This window comes from Oncorhynchus clarkii, chromosome 14, assembly GCF_045791955.1.
Source record: "Oncorhynchus clarkii lewisi isolate Uvic-CL-2024 chromosome 14, UVic_Ocla_1.0, whole genome shotgun sequence".
NCBI lineage: Eukaryota > Metazoa > Chordata > Actinopteri > Salmoniformes > Salmonidae > Oncorhynchus > Oncorhynchus clarkii.
Window position 1 is genome coordinate 23274778 of NC_092160.1, and position 23523 is coordinate 23298300.

Genomic DNA, 23523 nt, shown 5'->3' on the forward strand with positions numbered 1-23523 from the left:
TCAGTATTAATATTATTTATTTGTCGTTGTCTTAGTCTATACACAGAATGTCCATGGTAAAACATGAGTTTTATTTCACATAAGGCTCAGAAACAAAATGGCTACCGACAGCCTACTATTATTTATAGTGGTAAAGGAGGGGACGTTCGCTCTCTCTGGCTGTCCGAAGACCACTTCATCTTCGGAGCAAAAACTCAATCTGTCATCTGCTGACAGAGCAAACAACTGACCGTCCCCATGTTTGCAGAATTTCACAACACGCAGAGGTCCACAGCTGTATCAAGAGTATTTTCATAACATTGGTGTGATTCAAGATCAGTCATCTCACTCAATTATTTTAAATATTTCAAATCAATAATTCTTAGAACCCTTTTGAACAACTCTTCTTTCATCAATGGTATTATGCTACCAATAACATGTTATAGTAACGCAAGCTAGTCATCACTAAAGCACATTTCCATTCAATGAACCGGCGAGATCTGAACATGCCATCTTGCAGTGTTCATAGGTACATTACCTAAAATATAAGAAAAGGGAAAAAAATACTTTCTCTACATACTGAAAATAAACTCTTCTCTGCTGCTTTTGTTACGTGTACTTGAATAATTATTTGCATTCATAAAGGAATACTTGCAGAGGGAGTACAGTTCCATGTAGCTTCATAAGCTTTATGTATAATGAACAACAATATAAACGCAACATGTAAAGTGTTAGGTCCATGTTTCATGAGCTGAAATAAAAGATCCCAGAATTGTTCCCTACGCACAAAAAGCTTATTTCTCTCAAATGTTGTGCACAAATGTATTTACATCCTGGTTAGTGAGGATTTCTCCTTTGCCAAGATAATCCATACACCTGAGAGGTGTGGCATATCAAGAAGATGATTAAACAGCATGATCATTACACAGCTGCACCTTGTGCTGGGAATAACAATGCCATTTTGTCACACAACAATGCCACAGATGGCTCAAGTTAAGGGAACATGCTGACTGCAGGAATGTCCACCAGAGTGGTTGCCAGAGATTTAAATATTAATTTCTCTACCATAAGCCACCTCAAACGTAATTTTAGAGAATTTGGCTGTACTTCCAACCGGCCCTCACAACCGCAGACCATGTGTAACCACACACGTACGCCCAGGACCTCCACATCCGGCTTCGTCACATGTGGGAAGACCTGAGACCAGACACCCAGACATGATGAAACTGAAGAGTATTTATCAGTAACAAAGCCCTTTTGTGGGGAAAGATTCATTCTGATTGGCTGGGCCAGGCTCCTCAGTGGGTGTGCTTATGTCCTCCCAGGCCCACATTTCCCAGACAGATGAAATCCATATATTAGGGCCTAATTTAATTTATTTCAATTGACTGAGTTCCTTATATGAACTGTAACTCAGTAAACTGTTGAAATTGTTGCATTAATATTTTTGTTCAGTATATAACTGCTTATTGATACTGGTCCGTTTGAATAGTCAAAAGACATTTTTTGTTCTTGTGGAAAGATGAATAAAAGTCAACACGAGAACTATATTCAAAAGGTAACTGTACAGCTACAGTGTGTGAAACGCACCACGGCCAAGTCCAATTTCAGAACATCCGTGCTTTGAGCCCAGTTCACTGCCACACCAGGTGTGCCACTGTCTCTAATACCTCTGTGCTTTCGAACAAACACTTCGTAACATTGGTAACGGCATGGTCAAATCAACATGGAAAGAAGTGGAACTAATTAAATCACTGTCCCAGCACGTGTCTGTTGCTTATGTAGTTCTGTCCTTGAGCTGTTCTTGTCTATTAATGTTCTGTATTATGTCATGTTTCATGTGGACCCCAGGAAGAGTAGCTGCTGCTATTGTAACAGCTAATAGGGATCCTGATAAATTACCAAAAAGGACTAATCTACAGTAAGACTTGTTCAGATGAGTTGGAGAGGATGGGAGACAGCGGGAGGCAGAGGTCGGCTTGGCTATCCTCCAAACCCCATTTCTCTAGTTCCTTCTTGCAGTCGCACGACTTTCCCTGCGTAGATCCGTAGTGTTATAGAATCTCCAGGTCGACGTGCCGTACCTCTGGGTTGCGTTGCTGTTGAGTGACAAAGAAACAGGATGCATTAGATCTTCCACAAAAGTATTAAATGAATGGCAGCCATCAACTTGGATGACAATGTATAAGAGTACAGTATGCATTAGAGTTCATATTTGTGGTTTTGATCACCAACTAACAATTAATATAAGATGTCTCATGTGAAATATTGCTGAGCTGTACTTAACAAGCCCCACAAGCTGCAACAGTGTACTCCGGCCTGTTTGGTTCTGAATCCCTAACCTTTTCCCTGAACTGTGCACTTCCTTACCCTCCTTTATTAATGGATTGGCTCTTCATGAATTGATTCGATGTATGCATGTGCTCGAGGGAGTTCACAATATTTCTTACACCAATCCAGTACTTTTTAAATTCACAATGGGGATTGAACGTGTGCACACTGGGGGAGAATGGAACAGAGAATGGGAGTGTAGCTCCTCTCTACCTTGAGCTCTTTCTCCAGGCGGTCCACCTCGGCCCCCAGGGTGTCAATGATGTTCTCGCCGTGCTTCAGCATAAAGTTCTCCAGCTCATCAGTGGTCTTCACCTGCTGGATGTCCTACAAGCCACAACAAAGACACACATGACTAGATAATCATAGCTTGTGCTGTTACATTCAGGGAGTTGTGTCATTAAGCAATATTCATTCACTTTAAATAAAATAAAAAGTATTAAATCAGTTTGAAACAAAGACTAATTTCCCCAGCCCATGGCTGTATACCAAAACAAGTGGAAGTGATACTGTTTGGCTGAAAAACAAATCCCAGATTGCAGCTTTAAAAGGATTGTACAAAGGCTACCAATGCAGATCGTCAACCCTAGTAATCCAGGCATCCAACTTTCCAAAGCAGAAGGAAAGCTAAAAAGCTATGGTGAAAAACAGTCTCCTTAATGAAACACTTGTTAGCGTCAGCCTTACGTTGAGGATCTGTTCGATGTCCTGCTTCTCCAGGTAGGAACGGGTCACCACCCGCCCGTCAAAGTCCACCTCCGCCTTGAAGCGCACTTTACTCAGCCCCAGGTCTGTGGCCTTCACATCGTGGATCGCCCTGGTCACAGTAAAGACAAAGTGGGGGTTAAATAGCACAAATAAAATAAAAATAGGGACCACAGGTGTAAATGAGCTAAGTAGCTAACTCTTGTGCAATATTTATTTTGTGCAAGGTCACTGACAAACCATAAGATGAATACATTAAGAACATATCTGGGGCTGCATATATCAAGCATCTCAGAGTAGGAGTACAGATGTGGGATCAAGTCCCCCTCTGTCATTGCAATCTTATTCATTGTGATCTTAAATCAGCTCTCTTTCTCTGGCCATGGCTCCAGCAGACCTGCTCTGACTTTTCAGCTTGTATTTACATAACAACGGCTAACTATTAACTTTAACAACTTCACACAAAGAAACAGTCTTGAATGATTCAGAGGTTGTTGTTTCTGCTCGCCACAAGTCTTTTGTGTCACACTCCTGATGGAAACACCACAACGCTAGAGCTGACAGTAAGGTAAAGCACTGGCGGCCCACTGGTGTAGGGGTAAGTCTCAATGGAAAAGCACCAAGTGAGTCCACGGGGCAATTTCACAGCTTTATATAAAGCCCAATTGGCAAATTGGCAACACTTCCCCCCCGGACCTCCTGTACGGTAAAGCATGTACAAGTGCAATAAATACTTTATGATGGATGCTTTGGAACAGCATGATCCTGGACCATGGTTTCCCAAACTCGGTCCTGGGGCCTCCCATGGGGTACGTTTTGGTTTTTGCCCTAGCAATACACAGCTGAATCAAATAATCAAAGCTTGATGAGGTGGTTATATGAAATCAGTGCTAGGGCAAAAACATGCACCCAGGGGAGTTTGTGAAACCCTGTCCTGGACTATAAGGTCAGTGCTGAGAACTGAGGCCTGGATCGTGTGGGGACCATGACAGAAGACTTTTTAGAAAGCTTTGAGGTTGAAAATTACAATTAGTAGGCCTACTTATTGGTTGTCCTACCCTGTTTTAATTCCATTCAGTACTTTATGAACGCAACCCTGGTACAGGGACAGAGGCAAGGTCATACCGGAAAACTAAAATTAGCATTTCTCATCGAAAACTCCAGGTAGTCCCTACCTGCTTGCATTTAGTTTTGTGGTTAATAAACAACTGTGGGACAGGGGCCATGGAGGCCTGGGGGGGCCGCTCCAAGGTGAAGATTCCCCTAGGTATAGATCTATGATCAGCTTCCCCTCCCCTAATTCTAAGCCAGATCAGCATCCAACAGGGCTACTGACCTGACGGCGGGGTCGTTCTCCAGGAACTCTGTGAGCTTCTGTACGTGCTCGGCCTGGATGGAGCGTCCCAGCAGGGCCTCAGTGTTGGTGTAGATGAGGAAGGCGGACACAGCCCCCAGGAGGGTTCCCACACCCAGAGAGCCCAGGCTATCGTACAGTGGGTTACCTGGCACGATGAGAAAATAAACAAACTATATATATATATATAAAATATTTTAAAAGAGAGTTGGTCTATGTCCCAAATGGTACCCTATACAGTGTTGCGGTCTGACTATGGACGCGTTCCAGGTAATCTTTACTGCATTTGAAGGCTACATAGGACGTTAGTACTATGTACAGATTTCGGACTCAGAATACACAGCATTGGTTTACTGGTAACATAAAGTCTGACTGTCCAGAGTTCAGACAGCTGGGTAACTGGTGACCTCAAGTTGTCCTACTGGAAATGACATGTGAGTGGGGAATGTATGCGTGGGGGATGTATGCGTGGGGGAATGAATAGGGTCTCTGAGTAGGTGGGTGTGTGTACCTGTGAGCGAGGTGAGCCCCATGCAGCTTGAGGCCATGATCACTCCCAGTACGGCAGCAGAGTCTTCCAGCAGTACCACGTTAGTGCTGGGGTCTCGGCTCTGCATCACTGCACATCAAAACATACTGCCTTACTAATCACAACAATAACTACTGATGCACCTACAGTACCAGTCAAAAGATTGGACACACCAAATCATTCAAGGATTGATTTTTTACTATATTGTAGAATAATAGTGAAGACATCAAAAACTAGAGGTCGACTAATTAATCGGAATGGCCGATTAATTAGGGCAGATTTCAAGTTTTCATAACAATCGGAAATCATTATTTTTGGGCGCCGATTTGCCAATATTTTTTTTAATATATACCTTTATTTAACTAGGCAAGTCAGTTAAGAACACATTCTTATTTTCAATGACTGCCTAGGAACGGTGGGTTAACTGCCTTGTTCAGGGGCAGAACGACATATTTTCACCTTGTCAGCACGGGGGACCCAATCTTGCAACCTTACAGTTAACTAGTCCAACGCAGTAACGACCTGCCTCTCTCGTTGCACTCCACAAGGAGACTGCCTGTTACGCGAATGCAGTAAGCCAAGGTAAGTTGCTAGCTAGCATTAAGCCTATCTTATATAAAAAATAAATCATAATCACTAGTTAACTACACATGGGTGATGATATTACTAGATATTATCTAGCGTGTCCTGCGTTGCATATAATCTGACTGAGCGGTGGTAGGCAGAAGCAGGCGCATAAACATTAATCCAAACAGCACTTTCGTGTGTTTTGCCAGCAGCTCTTCGTTGTGCGTCAAGCATTGCGCTGTTTATGACTTCAAGCCTATCAACTCCCGAGATGAGGCTCGTGTAACCGAAGTGAAATGGCTAGCTAGTTAGCATGCGCTAATTGTCGTTGTGTTGCTGGTTCGAGCCCAGGGAGGAGTGAGGAGAGGGACGGAAGCTATACTGTTACACTGGCAATACTAAAGTGACTAAGAACATCCAATAGTCAAAGGAATATTAAATACAAATGGTATAGAGGGAAATAGTCCTATAATAACTACAACCTAAAACTTCTTACCTGGGAATATTGAAGACTCATGTTATAAGGAACCACCAGCTTTCATATGTTTTCATGTTCTGAACAAGGAACTGAAACGTTAGCTTTCTTACATAGCACATATTGCACTTTTACTTTCTTCTCCAACACTTTGTTTTTGCATTATTTGAACCAAATTGAACATGTTTCATTATTTACTTGAGGCTAAATTGATTTTGATGTATTAAGTTAAAATAAGTGTTCATTCAGTATTGTAATTGTCATTTTTACAAATACAAAAAAAAAAAAAAAATAGGCCGATTACGCGGTATCGGCTTTTTTGGTCCTCCAATAAATCGGTATCGGTGTTAAAATCATAATCGGCCGACCTCTAGTCAAAACTATGAAATAATCATGTACAGTCGTGGCCAAAAGTTTTGAGAATGACACAAATATGAATTTTCGAAGTCTGCTGCCTTAGATTGTATGACAGCAAATTGCATATACCCCAGAATGTTATGAAAAGTGATCGGATGAATTGCAATTAATTGCAAAGTCCCTCTTTGCCATGCAAATGAACTAAATCCCCCCAAAACATTTCTACTGCATTTCAGCCCTGACACAAAAGGACCAGCTGACATCATGTCAGTGATTCTCTCGTTAACACAGGTGTGAGTGTTGATGAGGAACAGGGCTGGAGATCACTCTGGCATGCTGATTGAGTTCGAATAATAGACTGGAAGCTTCAAAGGGAGGGTGGTGCTTGGAATCATTGTTCTTCCTCTGTCAATCATGGCTACCTGCAAGGATACACATGCCGTCATCATTGTTTTGCACAAAAAAGGGCTTCACAGGCCCTTTGCTATTGCTGCCAGTAAAATTGCACCTAAATCAACCATTTATCGGATCATCAAGAACTTCGAGAGCGGTTCAATTGTTATGAAGAAGGCTTCTGGGCGCCCAAGAAAGTCCAGCAAGCACCAGGACCATCTCCTAAAGTTGATTCAGCTGCGGGAAACCACCAGTACAGCGCTTGCTCAGGAATGGCAGAAGGCAGGAGTGAGTGCATCTGCACACACAGTGAGGCGAAGACTTTGAGGATGGCCTGGTGTCAAGAAGGGCAGCAAAGAAGCCACTTCTCTCCAGGAAAAACATCAGGGACAGACTGATATTCTGCAAAATGTACAGGGATTGGACTGCTGGGGACTGGGGTAAAGTCATTTTCTCTGATGAATCCCCTTTCCTATTGTTTGGGGCATCTAGAAAAAAGCTTGTCGGAAGAATCAAATCAAATCAAATCAAATTTATTTGTCACATACACATGGTTAGCAGATGTTAATGCGAGTGTAGCGAAATGCTTGTGCTTCTAGTTCCGACAATGCAGTAATAACAAGTAATCTAACTAACAATTCCAAAACTACTGTCTTGTACACAGTGTAAGGGGATAAAGAATATGTACATAAGGATATATGAATGAGTGATGGTACAGAGCAGCATAGGCAAGATACAGTAGATGGTATCGGGTACAGTATGTACAAATGAGATGAGTATGTAAACAAAGTGGCATAGTATAGTATAAAGTGGCTAGTGATACATGTATTACATAAGGATACCGTCGATGATATAGAGTACAGTATATACGTATGCATATGAGATGAATAATGTAGGGTAAGTAACATTTATATAAGGTAGCATTGTTTAAAGTGGCTAGTGATATATTTACATCATTTCCCATCAATTCCCATTATTAAAGTGGCTGGAGTTGAGTCAGTGTCAGTGTGTTGGCAGCAGCCACTCAGTGTTAGTGGTGGCTGTTTAACAGTCTGATGGCCTTGAGATAGAAGCTGTTTTTCAGTCTCTCGGTCCCAGCTTTGATGCACCTGTACTGACCTCGCCTTCTGGATGATAGCGGGGTGAACAGGCAGTGGCTCGGGTGGTTGATGTCCTTGATGATCTTTATGGCCTTCCTGTGACATCGGGTGGTGTAGGTGTCCTGGAGGGCAGGTAGTTTGCCCCCGGTGATGCGTTGTGCAGACCTCACTACCCTCTGGAGAGCCTTACGGTTGAGGGCGGTGCAGTTGCCATACCAGGCGGTGATACAGCCCGCCAGGATGCTCTCGATTGTGCATCTGTAGAAGTTTGTGAGTGCTTTTGGTGACAAGCCGAATTTCTTCAGCCTCCTGAGGTTGAAGAGGCGCTGCTGCGCCTTCTTCACGATGCTGTCTGTGTGAGTGGACCAATTCAGTTTGTCTGTGATGTGTATGCCGAGGAACTTAAAACTTGCTACCCTCTCCACTACTGTTCCATCGATGTGGATAGGGGGGTGTTCCCTCTGCTGTTTCCTGAAGTCCACAATCATCTCCTTAGTTTTGTTGACGTTGAGTGTGAGGTTGTTTTCCTGACACCACACTCCGAGGGCCCTCACCTCCTCCCTGTAGGCCGTCTCATCGTTGTTGGTAATCAAGCCTACCACTGTTGTGTCGTCCGCAAACTTGATGATTGAGTTGGAGGCGTGCGTGGCCACGCAGTCGTGAGTGAACAGGGAGTACAGGAGAGGGCTCAGAACGCAACCTTGTGGGGCCCCAGTGTTGAGGATCAGCGGGGAGGAGATGTTGTTGCCTACCCTCACCACCTGGGGGCGGCCCGTCAGGAAGTCCAGTACCCAGTTGCACAGGGCGGGGTCGAGACCCAGGGTCTCGAGCTTGATGACGAGCTTGGAGGGTACTATGGTGTTGAATGCCGAGCTGTAGTCGATGAACAGCATTCTCACATAGGTATTCCTCTTGTCCAGATGGGTTAGGGCAGTGTGCAGTGTGGTTGAGATTGCATCGTCTGTGGACCTATTTGGGCGGTAAGCAAATTGGAGTGGGTCTAGGGTGTCAGGTAGGGTGGAGGTGATATGGTCCTTGACTAGTCTCTCAAAGCACTTCATGATGACGGATGTGAGTGCTACGGGGCGGTAGTCATTTAGCTCAGAAGACAAGGTGAGCGCTACCATCAGTCCTGTGTCATGCCAACAGTAAAGCATCCTGAGACCATTCATGTGTGGGGTTGCTACTCAGCCAAGGGAGTGGGCTCACTCACAATATTGCCTAAGAACACAGAATGGTACCAACACTTATTCCGAGAGCAACTTCTTCCAACCATCCAGGAACAGTTTGGTGACGAACAATGCCTTTTCCAGCATGATGGAGCACCTTGCCATAAGGCAAAAGTGATAACTAAGTGGCTCGGGGAACAAAACATTGATATTGAGTCCATGGCCAGGAAACTACCCAGACCTTAATCCCATTGAGAACGTGGTCAATCATCAAGACGAGGGTGGACAAACAAAACCCCACAAATTCTGACAAATTCCAAGCATTGGTTATACAACAATGGGCTGCCATCAGTCAGAATGTGGCCCAGAAGTTAATTGACAGCATGCCAGGGCGGATTGCATAGGTCTTGAAAAAGGGTCAACACTGCAAATATTGACTCTTTTCATCACCTACTCTGCGACAATTACCTTCATGTAATTGTCAATAAAAGCCTTTGACACTTATGAAATGCTTGTAATTATACTTCAGCATTTCATAGTAACATCTGACAAAAATATCTAAAGACACTGAAGCAGCAAACTTTGTGGAAATTAATATTTGTGTCATTCTCCAAACTTTTGGCCACAACTATATGTAGTAACCCCAAAAAAGTGTTAAACAAATCAAAATATATTTTATATTCTTCAAAGTAGCCACCCTTTGCCTTGACAGCTTTGCACACTCTTGGCATTCTCTCAACCATCTTCACCTGGAATACTTTACCAACAGTCTTGGAGTTCTCACATATGCTGAATACTTGTTGGCTGTTTTTCCTTCACTCTGCGGTCCAACTCATCCCAAACCATCTCAATTGGGTTGAGGTTAGGTGATTGTGGAGGCCAGATCATCTGATGCAGCACTCCATCACTCCTTCTTAGACAAATAGCCCTTAAACAGCCTGAAGGTGTGTTTGGTCATAGTCCTGTTGAAAAACAAATGACGGTCCCACTAAGCGCAAACCAGAGGGGGTGGAGTATCGCTGTGGTTGTCATGCTGGTTAAGTGTGCCTTGAATTCTAAATCAATCCCAGACTGTCACCAGCAAAGCACCATCACACCTCCATGCTTCACGGTGGGAACCACACATTCGGAGATCATTCAGTCACCTACTCTGCGTCTCACAAAGACATGGTGGTTGGAACCAAAAATCTCAAATTTGGACTCATACCAAAGGACTGATTTCCACCAATCGAATGTCCATTGCTCGTGTTTCTTTTCCCAAGCAAGTCTTCTTATTGGTGTCCTTTAGTGGTTTCTTTGTAGTAATTTGACCATGAATTGACCATGAAGACATGATCTCCTCTGAACAGTTGAGTCTGTTACTTGAAGCATTCATTTGGGCTGCAATCTGAGGTGCAGTTAACTCTAATGAACTTATCCTCTGCAGCAGAGGTAATTCTGGGTCTTCCTTTCCTGTGGCGGTCCTCATGAGAACCAGTTTCATCATAGTGCTTGATGGTTAACTACACTTAAAGAAACTTTCAAAGTTCTTGACATTTTCTGGATTGATGGACCATGAGCAGTAGATAATAAAAAAAAGCATTGTCCCTGTCCCCATTTCAGTGAAAAGCTGAGGGTTGGGGCTGGAGTAATGTAACCAATCAAATTCGTAGACAGCCATGAATGCAAGGACTGACCATCCATGATATTCCAATTATAGTTTAAACCATGTTGAGGGGATACAGTGTTCCTTACATTTATTTTGTGTAAAAATGTTGAGTAAACAAGCTTATATATTTTGGGTTCTGGTGGGGTATGAGAGTTGAAAGAAGCTCAGGAGGCATTTAGAAGTTATATTCTTCATGAATAAATGGGTATATATTTATAAGTCCAAAATGGATGTGGCAACTGCTGGTTGCCCCTTTAATGTTAGGGGTCATGGGTAGATTAGCATTTGGGTGATACTCAAGTCATTGATGCATACATCAAATAAAAAGGTAACAAAACACATTAATATTGTACAAACCATATTCGTAGAAGGACACTCCTTGCTGGCCAGCACTCTTTTTGATCTCATTGATGGCCACTAGCAGTGTTGCTGACAGGGAGGGAGGGAGAAGAAATATTACTGTCATGGGTTCCATAGAACAGTCACAGTGCACCTTCCCAGTCAATACATATAGTGCATTACATCCATTATAAATAAATATACACATCAGGGGCTATCAAGGTCGAAGCCGCACGCCCGGGTGGCGCAGTGGTCTAGGGCACTGCCTCGCAGCGCTAGCTGTGCCACCAGAGACTCTGGGTTCACGCCCGGGCTCTGTTGCAGCCGTCTGCGACCGGGAGGTCCGTGGGGTGACGCACAATTGGCCTAGTGTCGTCCGGGTTAGGGAGGGTTTGGCCGGTAGGGATATTGTCTCATCGAGCACCAGTGACTCCTGTGGCAGGCCGGGCGCAGTGCACGCTAACCAAGGTCGCCAGGTTTCCTCCAACACATTGTTGCGGCTGGCTTCCGGGTTGGATGCGCTCTGTGTTAAGAAGCAGTGCGGCTTCGACCTTGATCTCTCCCGAGCCCGTACGGGAGTTGTAGCGATGAGACAAGTTAGTAATTACTAACCACGAAATTGGGTAAAATATATTAAAAAAATAAAAAGCATCTCAGAGTAGGAGTGTTGATCTAAGATCAGCCCCCCCATCCAGATAATCTTATTCTTTGTGATCTAAAAGACAAAAACTGAACCCAAGTCAGCAATGCTACTCGGAGATGCTTGATAGCCCGCATTGGATGTAACGCAATAGATGTGTTGAATGGGAAGGTGCACTGCAATTCTACACTTAAATATGGCCCCAGAGGGTGATGGTAACATCAGATCATAACCTACCTCCTTCTGAAACCAGAGATCCTGCCAAGATACAGTAAGCCTGCAAGAGACAAAAACCAACTATTAAGAGGGACGGTGCCCCAAAATCACAGTCCAGTGACTCAGTAAGACTATGTGAATGTTTGATATAGAGTACATAGCAATCGGACTGTGCAGAATCACTGTACACATTTTGCATCCCAAACAGCCACTTATTTATGTGTGATCAAGATTAGCGATTCTGCACATGGCCATGCCCAAAGTGATCCCTCAGCCGAGGTAACAATAAGGCCACCACTCACCCAAAGCAGAGACTCAATTGGCTGTGGGTGCAGCAGTCCCATGATGCCATGGTACCAGGAGAGACCCGCCCCCATCATGAAGATACCTACGCCACTGATGAGAGAGGCGATGTAGCGCATGTTTGAGAAACCGTACCTTAAATCAGGGAAGAAAAACAGAGTTTGTTTTATATCTGCACTCATCCCCCTCCGGAAGACAGACACCACAGATGCGTTGAAGCAGAGGGTGAACCGAGACAATAACACCATAAGTATAATTAACGGTAGTGTGCTCCTCACGGGTGGACAGCGTCAGGGTTGCGGACAGACTGGCTGATGCCGATTGCAAGAAGAGCCTGCAGGAGAGAGTGATAGGTGTTAACAGAACCTGCTGCCTTTCCACAATATACTGTATAGAAGACCGTTTACGATGACTATGATACATTTCAACTAACCATGGCTACTGGCGTTATCTACTGCAAACAGAGATAGAATTATTTATTAATATAATTGGTCCTAACTCATCCCTAATTGCAATATAAGGGCATGTGACGACATGTGAACTTCTTGGTAGCCTGTGGATGGCGGGTGCATCCCAACAATATCTCCTTTCTCCTGGAGTGCGCACTTGTACACTACTCCCCACACATCTGAAAGCAGTGGATTGACTGAGGCATGGGATTGTGAGAAGTTTCTACAATATTTCCAATACCAGACATTTCCTTTCAAATCAGCGAAGGGAAGTGACCAAATGCACCCTGTGGGAAGGAGAGATAATTTGGACATAGCCACTGTATCTGACCTGGTTGCAGGTGTCAGCCAGGGAGTGAATGGCCTCTGAGAACATGCTGGCTGATCCAGTGTACACCCAAGCCAGAAGCTTGAAGAAGAAATTCAGTCCATTACTGAGGGCAGAGAAAAACAAAATCAACCTTACAACGTATAAACATCAAGAAAATAATAGTTCTCAAACAGGGCAGCTAAAGGTTCACCCTGTCTTATAAACCTACAATATAATGCAAAGGGTGGTTGCCAGTGTTTGTAACATTTTTTGTTCGACTACCTTTTCTTTGCATGATCGAGCATATTTTCCAACTGAATGTATGATAGTGGCTGTATGCAGACAGAGTTAAAGCTAGAATTCTTAATTGAAAGCAGTCACTTTGCCCGTTTCAGTAAAAAGCTGAGGGATGGGCCTGGAGAAATGTAACCACTGAAATTCATAGACCGAGCTATGGATGCAAGGACTGACCACCCACGATATCACAATAATAGTTTTAACCATGTTGTGAGGCTATACAGTGTGTTTACATTTACAAACATTGGAGTAAAACCAGGTAATATTTTGGGTTCTGAAGGGGTAAAAACAGTTGAACTAAACTCATGAGGCATTTAAAGCTAAGTATATTCTTCAAGAATCAAATGGGCATATAAATGGGCAAGTTTAAAAAAAATGTATGTAGCAACTGCAGATTGCCCCTTTAAGACCCATATTCGTGTCTTGTAAATGAATTACGCTAACTCCTGTACTTCCTGCCTGACATGGGGGTCAATGTGAACAGACCTAGTGGAGTCCCTCATGTGACTGCTAACTCAATAGCCCGACAGTGTCTGGTGTAAGAAACTACCCCTGAACAACTTGTACTTGACTTACATTTGAATCCCTGGATGAAGAAATTGAATCTGTAACTACATTAAAACAATTCTGGCATGCATAAGAATAATAAGCCATTTCTGTGTTGTTTTTATGAGTTTTCATGACTCAACTTCACAGTAGGGTAAAAAACAAACAGAGTAATGATACTATGCCGGGAGGGGAAAACAGACGAGGGAAAGGAGACTTACATGCATATGGCCACCATCACCACCTTCCCCGGCCCTTGTGAAAATGTTGCCCTCTTGCTGCCTGATCGGGGCTACATGACATGAGAAGAAGGGAGATCAAGCCTACTGGAGACATTTCACCTATATCAGACTTATTCTAGGAAAAACACTCAGGTCAATTCCATTTAAATTAAATTCTGAAAAAAACAAACAATTTTTTATCATTTTTTAAAATCTAATTCACTTTTGAAATCTAGGTTAATGTAGAATTTACCCTTTCAGCTAAATGGTACAAAAAAAAGTAATCAAGACATATTAATGCAAAAACACATCTTTCGTTTTACCATAAGAGCCCTTCATACAGGCTACAGTTGCCAGCTAAATCAAAGTTAGCATATTTAGATGATATTCTAGCACACAAAAAATAAGCACATTATAGAGTCCGGCACTATACAGAGGCACTGTGTCAATGACAGTCGGTGTGAATGACATTGTCATGTAATGCAGTGATAAAGGGCTTTGTGGATTAAATAACCCCACACAGGGTCAAAGGTCACGTGAAGGACATTTCCGGTCACGACTTGCAGACTTGTTTTTGAGTTGCTGTGCGTTTTGTTGCCAACCTGTTTTGCTACCTGACAAATTTACGGTTTTTACTTTTTAATTACCGTTTATATTTTTGTTTTTTCCTACTCAACTTTTTCACTCCGGACGCTTTATCTGGACACGGTTCGTCAGGACCTCCAACAGCCGAAGCTAAGTAGTAACATTAACATGATGCCTTCTAATTGCAGTCGCTGTACTCGCCTTACGGCGAGGATAGCTGTGCTACAAGCCCAGCTTCAGACGCAATCGCTAGGCAAGGGTAATTTCAGTGTAGGAAAGGATGAAACCGCGTCTGTGCCACCAGTAAGTACAGATAGTAGTATAAATCCCCTGGCACAGTCCCCGCAGCCGGACAACTTTCTCACGGTTTCTGGAAGGAAATGCTGTAGGAACGCTCAACCGGTGTCGCTCATTCAGCCGACAGAAACTTTCAACCGGTTTTACCCATTAAGCAGCGGGTCGGAGTCAGAGGCCGAGTCTTCTCTGGTCTCTACTCCTCCCGTTACGGGGTCTGAGACGCCGAAGCTTCCCACCATTAGCTCTGACAAATTGAAAACTCTAGTCATTGGCGACTCCATTACCCGCAGTATTAGACTTGAGAATCATCCAGCGATCATACACTGTTTACCGGGGGGCAGGGCTACCGACGTTAAGGCTAATCTGAAGATGGTGCTGGCTAAAGCTAAAACTGGCGAGTGTAGAGAGTATAGAGATATTGTTATCCACGTCGGCACCAACGATGTTAGGATGAAACAGTCAGAGATCACCAAGCGCAACATAGCTTCTGCGTGTAAATCAGCTAGAAAGATGTGTCGGCATCGAGTAATTGTCTCTGGCCCCCTCCCAGTTAGGGGGAGTGATGAGCTCTACAGCAGAGTCTCACAACTCAATCGCTGGTTGAAAACTGTTTTCTGCCCCTCCCAAAAGATAGAATTTGTAGATAATTGGCCCTCTTTCTGGGACTCACCCACAAACAGGACCAAGCCTGACCTGCTGAGGAGTGACGGACTCCATCCTAGCTGGAGGGGTGCTCTCATTTTATCTACCAAACATAGACAGGGCTCTAACTCCTCTAGCTCCACAATGAAATAGGGTGCAGGCCAGGCAGCAGGCTGTTAGCCAGCCTGCCAGCATAGTGGAGTCTGCCACTAGCACAGTCAGTGTAGTCAGCTCAGCTATCACCATTGAGACTGTGTCTGTGCCTCGACCTGGGTTGGGCAAAACTAAACATGGCGGTGTTCGCCTTAGCAATCTCACTAGGATAAAGACCACCTCCATTCCTGTCATTATTGAAAGAGATCATGATACCTCACATCTCAAAATAGGGCTACTTAATGTTAGATCCCTTACTTCAAAGGCAATTATAGTCAATGAACTAATCACTGATCATAATCTTGATGTGATTGGCCTGACTGAAACATGGCTTAAGCCTGATGAATTTACTGTGTTAAATGAGGCCTCACCTCCTGGCTACACTAGTGACCATATCCCCCGTGCATCCCGCAAAGGCGGAGGTGTTGCTAACATTTACGATAGCAAATTTCAATTTACAAAAAAAAAAAGACGTTTTCGTCTTTTGAGCTTCTAGTCATGAAATCTATGCAGCCTACTCAATCACTTTTTATAGCTACTGTTTACAGGCCTCCTGGGCCATATACAGCGTTCCTCACTGAGTTCCCTGAATTCCTATCGGACCTTGTAGTCATAGCGGATAATATTCTAATCTTTGGTGACTTTAATATTCACATGGAAAAGTCCACAGACCTACTCCAAAAGGCTTTCGGAGCCATCATCGACTCAGTGGGTTTTGTCCAACATGTCTCTGGACCCACTCACTGTCACAGTCATACGCTGGACCTAGTTTTGTCCCATGGAATAAATGTTGTGGATCTTAATGTTTTTCCTCATAATCCTGGACTATCGGACCACCATTTTATTACGTTTGCAATTGCAACAAATAATCTGCTCAGACCCCAACCAAGGATCATCAAAAGTCGTGCTATAAATTCACAGACAACACAAAGATTCCTTGATGTCCTTCCAGATTCCCTCTGTCTACCCAAGGACGCCAGAGGACAAAAATCAGTTAACCACCTAACTGAGGAACTCAACTTAACCTTGCGCAATACCCTAGATGCAGTTGCACCCCTAAAAACTAAAAACATTTCTCATAAGAAACTAGCTCCCTGGTACACAGAAAATACCCGAGCTCTGAAGCAAGCTTCCAGAAAATTGGAACGGAAATGGCGCCACACCAAACTGGAAGTCTTCCGACTAGCTTGGAAAGACAGTACTGTGCAGTACCGAAGAGCCCTTACTGCTGCTCGATCATCCTATTTTTCTAACTTAATTGAGGAAAATAAGAACAATCCGAAATTCCTTTTTGATACTGTCGCAAAGCTAACTAAAAAGCAGCATTCCCCAAGAGAGGATGACTTTCACTTTAGCAGTGATAAATTCATGAACTTCTTTGAGGAAAAGATTATGATTATTAGAAAGCAAATTACGGACTCCTCCTTAAATCTGCGTATTCCTTCAAAGCTCAGTTGTCCTGAGTCTGCACAACTCTGCCAGGACCTAGGATCAAGAGAGACGCTCAAGTGTTTTAGTACTATATCTCTTGACACAATGATGAAAATAATCATGGCTTCTAAACCTTCAAGCTGCATACTGGACCCTATTCCAACTAAACTACTGAAAGAGCTGCTTCCTGTGCTTGGCCCTCCTATGTTGAACATAATAAACGGCTCTCTATCCACCGGATGTGTACCAAACTCACTAAAAGTGGCAGTAATAAAGCCTCTCTTGAAAAAGCCAAACCTTGACCCAGAAAATATAAAAAACTATCGGCCTATATCGAATCTTCCATTCCTCTCAACAATTTTAGAAAAGGCTGTTGCGCAACAACTCACTGCCTTCCTGAAGACAAACAATGTATACGAAATGCTTCAGTCTGGTTTTAGACCCCATCATAGCACTGAGACGGCACTTGTGAAGGTGGTAAATGACATTTTAATGGCATCGGACCGAGGCTCTGCATCTGTCCTCGTGCTCCTAGACCTTAGTGCTGCTTTTGATACCATCGATCATCACATTCTTTTGGAGAGATTGGAAACCCAAATTGGTCTACACGGACAAGTTCTGGCCTGGTTTAGATCTTATCTGTCGGAAAGATATCAGTTTGTCTCTGTGAATGGTTTGTCCTCTGACAAATCAACTGTAAATTTCGGTGTTCCTCAAGGTTCCGTTTTAGGACCACTATTGTTTTCACTATATATTTTACCTCTTGGGGATGTTATTCGAAAACATAATGTTAACTTTCACTGCTATGCGGATGACACACAGCTGTACATTTCAATTAAAACATGGTGAAGCCCCAAAATTGCCCTTGCTAGAAGAATGTGTTTCAGACATAAGGAAGTGGATGGCTGCAAACTTTCTACTTTTAAACTCGGACAAAACAGAGATGCTTGTTCTAGGTCCCAATAAACAAAGAGATCTTCTGTTGAATCTGACAATTCATCTTAATGGTTGTACAGTCGTCTCAAATAAAACTGTGAAGGACCTCGGCGTTACTCTGGACCCTGATCTCTCTTTTGAAGAACATATCAAGACCATTTCAAGGACAGCTTTTTTCCATCTACGTAACATTGCAAAAATCAGAAACTTTCTGTCCAAAAATGATGCAGAAAAATTAATCCATGCTTTTGTCACTTCCAGGTTAGACTACTGCAATGCTCTACTTTCCGGCTACCCGGATAAAGCACTAAATAAACTTCAGTTAGTGCTAAATACGGCTGCTAGAATCCTGACTAGAACCAAAAAATTTGATCATATTACTCCAGTGCTAGCCTCTCTACACTGGCTTCCTGTCAAAGCAAGGGCTGATTTCAAGGTTTTACTGCTAACCTACAAAGCATTACATGGGCTTGCTCCTACCTATCTCTCTGATTTGGTCCTGCCGTACATACCTACACGTACGCTACGGTCACAAGACGCAGGCCTCCTAATTGTCCCTAGAATTTTTAAGCAAACAGCTGGAGGCAGGGCTTTCTCCTATAGAGCTCCATTTTTATGGAACGGTCTGCCTACCCATGTCAGAGACGCAAACTTGGTCTCAACCTTTAAGTCTCTACTGAAGACTCATCTCTTCAGTGGGTCATATGATTGAGTGTAGTCTGGCCCAGGAGTGGGAGGGTGAACGGAAAGGCTCTGGAGCAACGAACCGCCCTTGCTGTCTCTGCCTGGCCGGTTCCCCTCTTTCCACTGGGATTCTCTGCCTCTAACCCTATTACAGGGGCTGAGTCACTGGCTTTACTGGGGCTCTCTCATGCCGTCCCTGGAGGGGGTGCGTCACCTGAGTGGGTTGAGTCACTGATGTGGTCATCCTGTCTGGGTTGGCGCCCCCCCCCTTGGGTTGTGCCGTGGCGGAGGTCTTTGTGGGCTATACTCAGCCTTGTCTCAGGATGGTAAGTTGGTGGTTGAAGATATCCCTCTAGTGGTGTGGGGGCTGTGCTTTGGCAAAGTGGGTGGGGTTATATCCTTCCTGTTTGGCCCTGTCCGGGGGTGTCCTCGGAGTGGGCCACAGTGTCTCCTGACCCCTCCTGTCTCAGCCTCCAGTATTTATGCTGCAGTAGTTTATGTGTCGGGGGGCTAGGGTCAGTTTGTTATATCTGGAGTACTTCTCCTGTCCTATTCGGTGTCCTGTGTGAATCTAAGTGTGCGTTCTCTAATTCTCTCCTTCTCTCTCTCGGAGGACCTGAGCCCTAGGACCATGCCCCAGGAATACCTGACATGATGACTCCTTGCTGTCCCCAGTCCACCTGACTGTGCTGCTGCTCCAGTTTCAATTCTGCCTTATTATTATTCGACCATGCTGGTCATCTATGAACATCTTGGCCATGTTTTGTTATAATCTCCACCCGGCACAGCCAGAAGAGGACTGGCCACCCCACATAGCCTGGTTCCTCTCTAGGTTTCTTCCTAGGTTTTGGCCTTTCTAGGGAGTTTTTCCTAGCCACCGTGCTTCTACACCTGCATTGCTTGCTGTTTGGGGTTTTAGGCTGGGTTTCTGTACAGCACTTTGAGATATCAGCTGATGTACGAAGGGCTATATAAATAAATTTGATTTTGATTTGATTTGACAGCTCTAGTTTTGGGTAGCGGCCAGCAAGACATGTAACTACTGTACTGTGGACATTTCTCTGTCTATCATACGCAGTCTGGTCAGGAGATCCTGGCTGTACATCCATTTAGTTGTGGCTAGTATAGCTAAAAAAAAATAACATGGCTAATATAGTAGAAATTGTGGATAGTTGCGTTTCAATCCTCAAGATATCTTGGTAGATCTACACAAATGACCACCAAAGTGTGTAATATGGATGCATTTGCTCTTTTAATATTAGCTAAGCTTGAGGGCATTCCATAGGGAACATCACCACACTGCTTCAGGTCACATAGGGCCGAAACTCACCTTAGTGTTTCCCCAGAAATCTTTGTACTCCTTTAGCAACTGCTGATTCCGGAAAATATCTGAATGACACAATAAAAAGGGGTGAGGAGACCTCAAACAGACCGTGTGCAAGCTTGTAGGAAACATTCCTCTCAAGAACACTAAAGAACCAGGCAGCCATCTGAGCTTAAGCCCAGGTCATATTCACTAAGGGATGCAATTGTAAATGGGACAGAAAACTTAAAATGAGCCTTCTCGCCCCTCCCCGTTTCAAGTCAGTTTTCTTCAATCGGTTGCCTAATGAATACAACCCATTAGAGACTAGGCAGGGTTACAAAAATAAAACAAAGCATATCATAAACAGCGCAAGTCTATACATCCTTCCGATTAATGTACAGTTAAGTCACAGAATGTGTTTGCAGGGTGGAGGACACCTACTCTCTTCGTACTCTCTCTCCTCCACTTTCCTGAGTTTCCGCTCTCTGTCAAGGGCTTCAGGACTTCCCCACACATCTAGAGCTCTGGAAGTCAGATTAAAATAACTGCTTGATGGAAAGCTTTCGTATTGTATACAATATGGTCTACCTAATAGCATCACATTGGCATAAGGTTGCCAATGTGCTGGTCAACTGTAAAGTGCATGATTCCAACACTTGATATCTATTTGTGCTGCTGCCAACACTTGCTTTTTAATGACATGATTTTGAGTAGTAAGGAACATAAAATGTACTAACTTGAGTTCCACGTCTGACCGCAGGAATACAGTGAAAGCCTCGGTGTCGTCGTGGGGGCTGCGTCTACGGATCTTTCTTAGCTGCACCAGGTCACTGAGGTCACACGAGAGAGAGAGACGGACAGACTAACAGTCAGTGGGCTGAGTATATTAAGAGTATTTGCATCAATGACTGAGTCACGGGCATGTTAACGTCCCATAATGTAATAATCACAACAGTGTGTTTCCCATTAGCTCAGTGGACGCTTGTAATGCTAAGCAGCACTGGTATGCCTGGAATACACTGGTTACAGAAAAGGATGTCTACAACTTCCTTCAACGTGTACATTACCAAAGCACCAACAGAAAACATTCAAGATAACAATCCTTTTGTCTTGATTGACTTGCCCTGTATCCAGTCATGCTTCAATGTCTCAATTCACAGTTGTAGAGGGTTTACCTTGGCTTGAGACAGAACTCATTCATAGCTCTCACTGCAGTGATAAAGTTGTTCTGGGTGTACTTGGATCCATAGTCCCTCTTCTTAAGGACAGCCCGCACTTTCACTTGAATTGTCTCCATTTTTGTCAGACCTTGTGGGGTTACTGAACCTGAGATAAAAGAAAAATATATTATATAACAGTGGCGATGAATTTCCCAATTAAAATAGAGTAGCTAAGAACATAACTCAACACAATAACTGAAGACTTACTTACCAGAAGTACTTCCAGCTGCTTTAGGGGTTAGGGTCAAGCATGTTTCAACAACATTCTAAAGACTGATACTTATATTTTGCGATCTTGTCTCAACGCTGCAACTCCCCAACGGGTTCGGGAGAGGCAAAGGCGGAGTCAAGCGTCCTTCAAAACATGACCTGCCTAATTGCGCTCCTTAATACCCACCAGCTTAACCCGGAAGCCAGCCACACCAATGTGTCGGAGGAAACACCGTTCAACTGGCGACCGGGGGCCAGCCCGCAGACATCCGGCCAGCTACAAGGAGTCGCTAGAGCACGATGAGTTAAGTAAAGCCCTACCGGCCAAACCCTCCCCTAATCCGAATGACGCTGGGCCTATTGTATGCCTATGGGACTCCCAGTCACGGCACAGCCCGGGAATGAACCTGGGTCTGTAGTAACGCCTCTAGCGATGCAGTGCCTAGACGGCTGCGCCACTCGGGAGGCCAAGACATACTTTTCATTCCTATTTTGATGTAGCAAGACTTCAAGGAGAGAGACTTCCCTGTTCTTACACCTCAACAGAATACTGGGGGTGTATTTATTAGTGGCACAGTAGCAAAATGTTTTATCAACAGGTAGAAACAAGTTTGCTTCCGTTTGGTTCCTAGTGAACACACCCATGTATGTATTGCCAACACAGGACAAACAGTGGCTCTTACCTGGGGAGTCTGAATAGGCTTGTGATGCCCCAGCCAGCACCTTCTCCGTAGTAGGTGGTCCTTGTGTTGGAGGAGGAGAGGGGCCATCCTTATTGCTGCCTGAGGTACAATAGTACTGGACCTGGCCTGTTGCTAGAGAGGCTACACGGAAGTCATGGCTGAACCACAGATTGTGCATCCCTACCTTGTGCCACCCTGTAGGGAAATGTGTGCGTGTTAGCTATAACATGTTTATTCCATAGGTCCACAACACTCACACTTAGAGTTGACAAAGAACGTGATGCATAAAACAGTGCATTGACTTGAACATGTGAGCCTCACCGTGGCATGGTCGGGCAACCCTGGGGGTTCGTTGTGACAGTGGGGCTCTTTGCTGCAGGTAGACCCTGCAGAGGACTTGCCATGGTCTCTGTGCCAGGCCGGTGAACATCCTCGCCGTTGCGGGGCTTCGTATAGCAATGCTGGAACTTGCTGTTTGAGTGATCACAAGACAGCACTGTCAGTGAGCATCGGTTGAGAGCGGCCAAACAACTGGCATCACACACCTCGTTAGCTAGCTAATTTCATAGCCATATACGTTGGGTTAAAATGATAATAACCGACTCTCCTCCCAAAGAGAACATCATGATGTAACTACCACCTAGAACACTCTCTGGACCTGGCTGTAACGTTAGTTAGCTAATACCGCCTCATTTCCCGGCTCAGATCAGCTAGCTACAATAACACAGTTCCAAATTATCTGACCGGCTAGTAAAGCTAGCTAGCTAGTTCTTGGTTAGCTAGGTTAACAGGCAGAAGTTCAAATGACACATAACTTGACATTGCATTGACAGCGTCTTATTAACCTGGTCAATCTTACGGCAGTACTATCAATTCATAAAAACGGATGGCTACTTCGCAGTCTGCTCGCTAACTCGATCTTGGCAAGCCAGATAAAGCCAGCCAGTGCCATCGTCGGACGCCGGTGCGACACCACCAAACAGGTTTGGAAAAGCTAGCTAGCTAGCTAAAGTAAAGCGTCTTCCTACGTATACATTACACGGTTTTTTTTGGTTGTCAGGAAGTCGGTCAATACATGTTGATTTATTTCAGGACGGCCTTACCTTGTTGTGTTACATTTGCTCCGCATATCTCAGATCATTTTGAGTTCCGTGCACCTGTTAGCTACTGACACAAAGGTCGCGTCCACTGCTCAAACGTTGCACGTATTAACCGATGGTTACGTTCTACGTCATCGACGGTGTCATAGACTGACAGATTGCTATGAGACGAGATCGAAATTGGCGAGAAAAATGGGGTAAAATACAACAACAAAAAATTATGTGTTTAGCTGATACGTTAAATACCTATCCAGACTTTGCATGATCTGGCAGGCGTCAGCAACGCCTGGGCAACACACAAAAGTAGAGTGACGCTCCTCTCGTATGATGGTTTTCTACGAAATTGTA

The 23523-nt window shown here is 44.2% G+C and overlaps 1 protein-coding gene across 1 annotated transcript; it reads right to left on the minus strand.

The window, feature by feature from the left end:
- LOC139366422 (solute carrier family 30 member 9) lies at window positions 1-23496 on the minus strand. The gene is made up of 18 exons (XM_071103893.1): window positions 23179-23496; window positions 22397-22546; window positions 22076-22270; window positions 21138-21288; window positions 20700-20792; window positions 20404-20486; window positions 19987-20045; window positions 13929-13999; window positions 12886-12988; window positions 12384-12439; window positions 12105-12240; window positions 11824-11863; window positions 10965-11036; window positions 4881-4988; window positions 4352-4517; window positions 2998-3127; window positions 2524-2637; window positions 1-2078 (listed from the first exon to the last, which is right to left on the minus strand). The coding sequence occupies exons 2-18, from the start codon at window positions 22503-22505 to the stop codon at window positions 2034-2036; spliced, it is 1731 nt and encodes a 576-aa protein (XP_070959994.1). The 5' UTR covers window positions 22506-22546; window positions 23179-23496; the 3' UTR covers window positions 1-2033.
- Between the last annotated feature and the right edge of the window lie 27 nt (window positions 23497-23523).

Coding starts and splice junctions, on each gene's coding strand:
- LOC139366422 (XM_071103893.1), bottom strand. CDS start 22,505: ATGTTCACCGGCCTGGCACAGAGACCATGGCAAGTCCTCTGCAGGGTC. Junction 22,271..22,396: donor GGTTGCCCGACCATGCCACG/GTGAGGCTCACA, acceptor ATTTCCCTACAG/GGTGGCACAAGGTAGGGATG. Junction 2,638..2,997: donor ACATCGAACAGATCCTCAAC/GTAAGGCTGACG, acceptor TGTGGCTTGTAG/GACATCCAGCAGGTGAAGAC.